This window comes from Pygoscelis adeliae, unplaced genomic scaffold (assembly GCF_000699105.1).
Source record: "Pygoscelis adeliae isolate BGI_AS28 unplaced genomic scaffold, ASM69910v1 Scaffold402, whole genome shotgun sequence".
Lineage (NCBI taxonomy): Eukaryota > Metazoa > Chordata > Aves > Sphenisciformes > Spheniscidae > Pygoscelis > Pygoscelis adeliae.
Window position 1 is genome coordinate 7,354,944 of NW_008824411.1, and position 7,443 is coordinate 7,362,386.

General features: G+C 50.1%; 2 protein-coding genes across 2 annotated transcripts in view; one reads left to right on the plus strand and one right to left on the minus strand.

Annotated features, from left to right (window-relative positions):
* The window catches only part of LOC103914127 (torsin-1A-interacting protein 1-like), a 15,137-nt gene extending 13,238 nt beyond the window's left edge, over window positions 1-1,899 (minus strand). Inside the window, exon 1 of the mRNA XM_009320733.1 lies at window positions 1,827-1,899. Coding sequence (XP_009319008.1) covers window positions 1,827-1,899 — 73 coding nt within the window. The remainder of the gene's footprint in view (window positions 1-1,826) is intronic.
* A 1,425-nt stretch (window positions 1,900-3,324) lies between these two features.
* The window catches only part of TOR1AIP2 (torsin A interacting protein 2), a 7,840-nt gene continuing 3,721 nt past the window's right edge, over window positions 3,325-7,443 (plus strand). Inside the window, exons 1-4 of the mRNA XM_009320637.1 lie at window positions 3,325-3,459; window positions 4,462-4,656; window positions 6,399-6,701; window positions 6,847-7,167. Coding sequence (XP_009318912.1) covers window positions 4,623-4,656; window positions 6,399-6,701; window positions 6,847-7,167 — 658 coding nt within the window. The 5' untranslated portion in view covers window positions 3,325-3,459; window positions 4,462-4,622. The remainder of the gene's footprint in view (window positions 3,460-4,461; window positions 4,657-6,398; window positions 6,702-6,846; window positions 7,168-7,443) is intronic.

The following is a 7,443-nucleotide window of genomic DNA, read 5'->3' on the forward strand; positions in this document are numbered from 1 at the left end:
GGGCCGTCGGCGCGCAGCTCTCTCCGGCGGCGGTCGGGAGGAGTGCTGGGTGCTCCCGGTAAAAAGTGCCCGCGGTGTGTAACCCCCGCGCAGGCTGTGTTGCAGTTGCGTTTGAAACGGTTACGCAGCTGTGCGTGCCTGGTTTTCCCGTCTTTCGACGGTGGACGGACATCTTCCGTAACCGCCGCGCAGATGCTTACCAGGGCAGCGAACGGTTTAGGACCAGTTTGGAAACGAGCAAATAGGGGCCCTTTTACCAGTTCTAAAGGATTTCTACATACTGAAAAAGGCAGGATGGAGGAAGGTGATACTGACGTCTGCAATAAACCTGATGGCAGTATCTTAAGGTACAACGCTCCTGAAGACGTACGCTCACGTTTGTGATGTCGCTTGTTTTGCAGGGTTGTGAAGGGGGTAGGTGTGTACGTGTTCTGTGTGTTCAAACGAGAAGGCTGGGTGAGGGAAGTGCCATTCAGTCTTCACTTCTGCAACTGTCTTGTCTGTACATATATTTCAAAATAAAAATTATTTTAATGCTATATTAGCACACTGTAAATGTTTCATCCACGGTTTCATCCAGAATATTTGTGAGATAAATTATGCATACCTCTTTTCTGTAGCAGCAATAGAGTAAATACTGCCATTCTTTCAAGATGCGAAAGCAGAACACGGACGCTGAGCAATGTTTTCTAAAGCAAAAATAAGAGGATGTAATAAATACCGCAACAGGAGGTTTCAAAGTGCAGCTGAACTGTCCATGCAGCTCTAATCAAGTGGAAGCTGACCTGCCGGTGACTGGCTCATGATTTCTGACCGCGCAGAACTACAGCTACAAGTAGTATGACTTTATTTGCAAGTTTCCAAAGAAAGTTACTAGATGATTACGTTATGTAAATATTTATATAAGCACGTCCTTTATAAGTCACCTAGTCACTGTTGATTCTTCCGCAGATTGAGAGAAAATGTCATTCCTATTTAAATAAAATCCTCCCTCAAACTTGAGTTAAAAAAAACCAGATTTGTTAAGTTACAATTCTACATCCCAGCTCATATCCCATGACTTTGTGAATGCTGAAGGAAGAAAAGCAACGTTACACAACGTCAACATACTTTTCTGTAACAGTTTTGTAATGGTGGATGACTTCATAACCTAGACCGACCAGTTAATTCTCCTTCCAAACTGCTTTTCAGTAACCGGGTTCTCAACCGGCACAGGCTGAAGCTACCCCCCGATTTTGTCACACACTCGCCTCTTTCACTTGCTGAGCTGGAGTTCCGCCACTGGTTTCATGACACTTGTGCTTCGGTGGACAGGGCGGTCCCTCTGCCCACTCCCGATTGCCTCCCGTGATGAAGCTGGCTGGTTGAAGGGACAAAGGGAGGTAAAATACTTTGATTTTCATGAAGCCCTTGACACCAGCAGCTCCTGTCAGCTTTGGCCACCTTGGCTGTTCCTTATGGCTAGAAGCAGATCAAGTCAAACGTGCCTTTGGCCAGGATGTGAGATGGACAGCAGCCAAGAGCAGGGCCCTCAGGGAGATCTTGGCATCTGTAGATCAGCCACTCGGACTTTTTTCTTCTTTGAAGATTTGCCATTCTCCCCAGTTTTACAGCCTATACTGCACCCGGTGAGAGATTGGCCACAATAAAAGAATGTGCTGAATCTGCCAGGGAGGGAGGTGGACTCTGTCCCTTCCTGGCCACCACCAGCAGGGTGGCTCTGCGGGTCACGGAGGAAGCCGCTGCCTTTCTGCACTGCTAGGGAGAAGGTGCAATCCTGCTATCGCTACCTGCGCTGTGCTCACGCACACCTCACGCCTTCTCACCTTCCTGATACGACCAGTGTCGGTATCGATACTGATGCACATGCTCACCCCTTGTGTAGCGTGACACACGCATGTCTCATAACTGAGCGGTTACAATACAGTCAAGGGACGGAGACAAAGTTGGCCCTAGGGCTAGGCGGCAGCTCGTGGAGGCCTGGGGAGAGACAGAGAGGAAGCAGGGCACCCTCTGACCGGTCCTGTCCAGGAGGACACAAACAGGGTGGCACTTGCAGCCCCTTTCGGCTCTAGCATCCCCAGTGGGACAGTGCTGGGTGCTGCGGGAGCATAAGGAGAACAGAGCACGGGACGGGGCTGGGATCACGTGCTTCACCTAAATGGCGTCTCCCATTGCCAGGTACAGCCCTGCCCAGTCTGTACTAACTGTTTATGGACCTGCTGTCCACAAATGAGACTCATCCTTTTTTGAACCTTCTGACACTGCCTCGGTGGCCCCTGTGCCAGAAAGGTCCAGAAGTTTCCTGCACACAGCAAAAAGAAGTACTTTTTTCTGCCCACCTGGACCTGACCTCCTACCTGTTTTACAAGTGTCTCAAGTCCTAGTATTGAGGGATTTGGTGAACAACAGCTCCACATCAGTCAAATCCCCCCCTTCAGCCTTCTACTCTCCAAATTGAGGCATCCCAGCCATTTAGTCTCTGTTCCCTACAGGCACCATTTCAGTTGCCTTTCCCCATGCTTTGTCTCAGCTGTTTGCCACTGGGCTCCTCTGGGGATGTTAGTGAGAAGGCTGCAAGCTGACTTCGAGGTGGGTTGCAGTCTCTGCGCTGCTGCACCTTGCGTTGATGCCTTTCCCTGGGGCATGTGTCCTGGGCAGGGGGGAATAGGGAAGGAGGTTGGACCATACCTGTCCCCTCTGCGGACACAGCAAGGCATAGCATCATTTTTTGGAAAACCATTGCCCAAATGAGGCTAGGAGCAGCTACGCACGCTCTCTCGGACCTTCCGCCTGTTGCAGTCTCTGGACCATGCTGGAAGGGGAGCACTGGGGGGCCTCCCCATCCCTTGCCCTCCAGGCTGATGCTAAAGACACTCCATTTCACAACCCGCAGCTCCCCAGCCTCCCTGCACTTGCACAACAGGTCATTTCAAGAGTCAGGGGTTTGCTGGCTACGTGTTCAGGTTGTTTTTCTTGTGATACTTTTCATATTCATAAATCAACTCTCAAAACAGTTCCTTCCTCACTGTCATTTAGTTGTTTAAATCTGCAATGGTGTTACCTAATGCAGGAAGCCACCAGTCATCCAGTCTGCCTGAAGGAAACTCTGCATGACCACAGAGTTTCAGAAATACAGCCGAAAAAGAAGTTATTGTTTCCTGAATGCTCCCGAGAACGACTGCTGTTCACTGAGGAAAAGCCATCTGCCTTTGGCAAGCAGGAGGGAAGGAAAACTACAGCTCCCAGCAGCCTGCCGGGGGCCCGTGGAAGGGCAGAGTTCACTGTCACGTTGACAGTGGAGGATTAAGGGTGTGCGTTGAGGGCACGGGCTGTCCTGCCACCAGCAGAGCCGAAGGGCCTCTGGGAAGGGCAGGCGGAGGGGCCAGTGCTGGCCTCCTCTTGCTGCCCCTCCACTTCACTTTGCTGCCCCGACTGGCTCCAAACCTCCAAGCCTGGGTAAGCATCCGACTCTGCAAGCCACTTTGTTCCTCTGACTTCCTTCTTCTGCCAGAGCGTCACAAGCGGGAACAGTTCAGGGAGGGGAGGGACGAGAGCCAGGCGGCAGAGAGCAGCAATTATACCCCCCCACACACCTCCAAATCTTGTATTTAGCAAGAAAACTCAGCTGTGGAGACAGTGCGGGTGGGGGAAGGTGCCCCCCTATGCTAGAAGAGCTGCTGTGAAGGCTGAGCTTGAGATTTTTGTACGGAAATCTGCACCAACCTCTCTCCAGCGGGGAAAGTTTCCCGGGAGTTTTCCATGCCACCTAGTTTTCTGCGGGCAGGCGTTGCGCTCATGAAAGCCATCAACTTTCTCAGGTTACACCAGCGAGCCTAGCTCCGTCCTATGCAGCTGTCCGGTCCCAAAGCACTTTAGCAGAGGGGGAAGTATCGCTGGGGGGGGGTGTAGGAGAGTCAGGCTGCGGCTCCAGGTTCACAACACTTGGCCAGGGCACTGTTTGGCCCCCTCAGACAGGTGCGAGGTCGGGTGGGGGTAACGCTGCTGCACAGGGGCCAGGTGGTGTTTCTGCCAGCAGCTTCACCTTCCAGCACCACCGTCTCCTGATCCGACATGCTGGAGGCAGGAAGGTAAGGTAGAGCAGGCTCATTGCTCTGTGTCGACCTGGCTGTGAGATGCCAGGTGCCCGAAAGCATGCGGGGCAGCCTGCCAAGCCCCAGCCTCCAGGCCTGCCATCTTGGAGCACAGCCGAGTCCATCCAAGTCCGTCTGGATGAGAAACCGGTGCCTCACCCCACCGGCTTGTCCCAAGACAGCTGCGGTTTGCATTAGCCCTTGGACTGCTTGTAGCCTGCTGGGAAGCAAAATAGCTAATAGCCCTTGGGCTGAAGGTTCACCTTTATCGGTGACATCCCTCCATTTTCACACCACCTTGGTAAGCATGGAGGGAGGAGCCTCCTTCTCCACCATGAATCACTGCTCCTGTGTTTGTGCTTGTCAGGTTTACGGGCGTTTAGTCGCAATTCTTGAGGCAAAGACGGGATGGTGTCTGTGAGGGGGCTTGGTCAGCCACTTGAACAGCAGGGAGATAAATCTCCTTATGACCAAAGGAGAAAGTGAAACAAAACAGTGCAGAAGCCAGAGCTCCAGGGGAGAAAGAAAATGGAAGAGAATCCAAGCGTGCATCTGTCTGGAGGTAAGTGAATCCTATGCTTACTCCATCTACTAGGAAAATCCCTTTGCAAGAAGATTTCAACAGTGACATGGGAAACATAAGCAAAATAATAAAAAAAAAGAATGCCCTCTTTTGCAGGCCAAGAAAAGGAATCTTTTGCTATCTTTTTTTGAAGGGTGAAAGAGTAACAAGTTATTTTCAGTTTTGGATTCCCATCTGCAACAGGTTTAGACTCTGTGTCCAGAATGGCAGAACAGGGAAGGCTAAAGATGGAGCTCCAGACTGGGAGAGCTTTCTTCCCTGCATCCCAGTGCTTCCCATCTACAGATGCTTAAATAATAAGCCAGTTTCGCACCACCTATGGATGGGAAATCTCTGGAGGAAGGCAGGGCAAGGAATACTGTTTGTGCCCAGCTTGAATAGCAGGATACCTCCAGGTTCCTCATATTTCAGTTTCTACTGTGTACTTACATTCTCCGGGTGCCTTGTTATGACTACTACATGTGAGTATTTTGGTGATGCCGTGATGCTATAACCAGCTCAGATCTGTCCTAGGTGGTCAGAAGTGTTCCCATAATACTCAGCAACAAGGAATGTAAAAATCATGCTCCAAAGGACAGCATGTTCTGACACGTGACACGTGCAGTTTTTTCTCTGCTTTCAAATTAGTAGGGAGTTCCTTGCCATTTTTATCAGAGTCTTTATTCTAATTTTAGCATAATCATTTCTATGTCATTGTAGTGCTTGATCATTCATAAGCAATTTTTCACAAATAGCGCCTGAAATTTGAGCTGCACTGTTTGGTTTTGTAAGAATCAGAATATGTTGCAAACACTTATGTTCAGCCTCAGAATTTCTCTGTTGAATTATGCTCCAGTGTTTGCTTTTAATTATACGTTGCCATAGCTCTTTGGGAGAGCAGCTCCAGAACAGGAGCAGAGAAGGAGCACAAGCAGAGCTAACATGTACATTCAGACAGATGCTTGAAGTGCGTTGGCATAACTGTTCTGGCCAGTACTCAACAACAGCCTTAGAAATTCTTCAAATCCATCACTTCAATTTACCAACCTAGGAAAACCCACTATCTGTGGAAGATGTGGTAACATGTCCTACCACTTAATGAAAGAATTGCCTGCCCACCCCACATAGGACAGCGTGGAACATAGGCTGGGACTGATTTAACTTTCCTCATAGCAGCCTGTACAATGCTGTGTTTTGGATTTGTGGTTTTAAAAAAAAAATGTTGATAACACAGCAGTGTTTTGGCTGCTGCTGAACAGTGCTGGCACAGTGTCAAGGCTTTCTCTTTTTCCTCCCTCTCCTCCCGCCAAGCAAATAATCTGGGGTGGGCAGAAGATTGGGCGGGGACCCAAGGTGGGCGAAGGGATATTGCATACAATATAACATCATGCTCAGCCACAAAAACTGGGGTACAGAAAGAAAGGGAGAGGGGGTTGGCTTCCAAAGTGGCCATTGCTCGGAGACTGGCCTGGCATCAGTCTGCTTGTAGGAGGTGGTGAGTGATTGCCTTGTGATCACAAGTGATTGCACCACTTGTGATTTCCCCCCCTTCACCTATTCAGCTGTCTTGATCTCGACCCATGAGTTTTCTCACTTTTGGTCACCCTATTCTCTCCCCCATCTCACTGGGGATAGATGTTTCTGAAATGCAAGAACTGGGAGTTTTACAGGGTGGTGGTAAAGCACTGGGTATTCTTGACTCCTGTATGGCTAGCTGAGCTTGTGAACTCTGATCCCAACAGCTGGGCCAGCCCCAGATGAGGTGGAGAGCACAGCAGAGCATCCTGTGCACCAAGAGGCCACCCAAGAAACACTTGAGCACCAAGCGACAAGCAGGTGGCCTGAGACCTCCGGCAAACCAGAGGAGGACTCTATGGTGTGTAAATCACCCACTGCCGATGGAGGAGAGATGACACTGTTGGATTCAGCTGGCCCCACAGTAGAGGAGAAGGTTCCCCAGGAAACTGAAGTATCACTGGAAGAATCTGAGAAGACAAGAGATGGTGTCTCAGAAAGATCCCAGGAAGAAGACGAGTTGGATGAAGGTGAGTCTCTCCCCTTCTGTGTACAGCCTTTCCAAAATGCTGATAACCTGGGCCTTTGCTTAGAGGAGGCAGAGCAGGAGAAAGGGTTGTTTGTTCTTGTGCTGAAGGAGACTAAGCGTACGTCTGCGAATTTTATTCCCTACAGCCAGGCTGGCCCATGATAAAATGGACAGCAAAGGAGACAGCCCTGTCCACCAGGAAACACGGGAGGACCAGGAAACAAGCAAGCAATGTGAAAGCTCCTACACAGCAGAGGAAGATGCTTCATCAAGAAGCAAGTCACTGAGCTCTGACAGTAAAATGACACATTCAGATGTGACTGCCACAGAAGATGTCACCAAGGGCCTCTTGGCAGAGAAGAGCACCAGTGCCCCTCTCCTAGATTGGGAGCTAGAAGAGCACATAGAGCAAGAAGCACAGGACAGCGGATCCCAAGGCACATTAAGGAACAGACATGGGACCAAAGGTGAGCTGGTGGCTGCACACTGCTGCTCTTCGACCATGCACATGCCTACACTTTCCGTAGGCATTAAAAAAATGGTATGGTGAGCTCTCTAGTGCCCGTTGTGTTTTCTGGAGTTGAGCAGGAAAGAAGGTATAAGAAATTAACGGGGTTCTCTCTTTCTCACTCCTTTGCCTGCTGTCCTGCTTTGAAAGGCATGAAACCACGCTGCGCTCTGCATCATCTTTCCCCTTCCCCTGCCCCAAAAGCAGGGGGAGCCAAAATTGGAAGCAGTTTTAA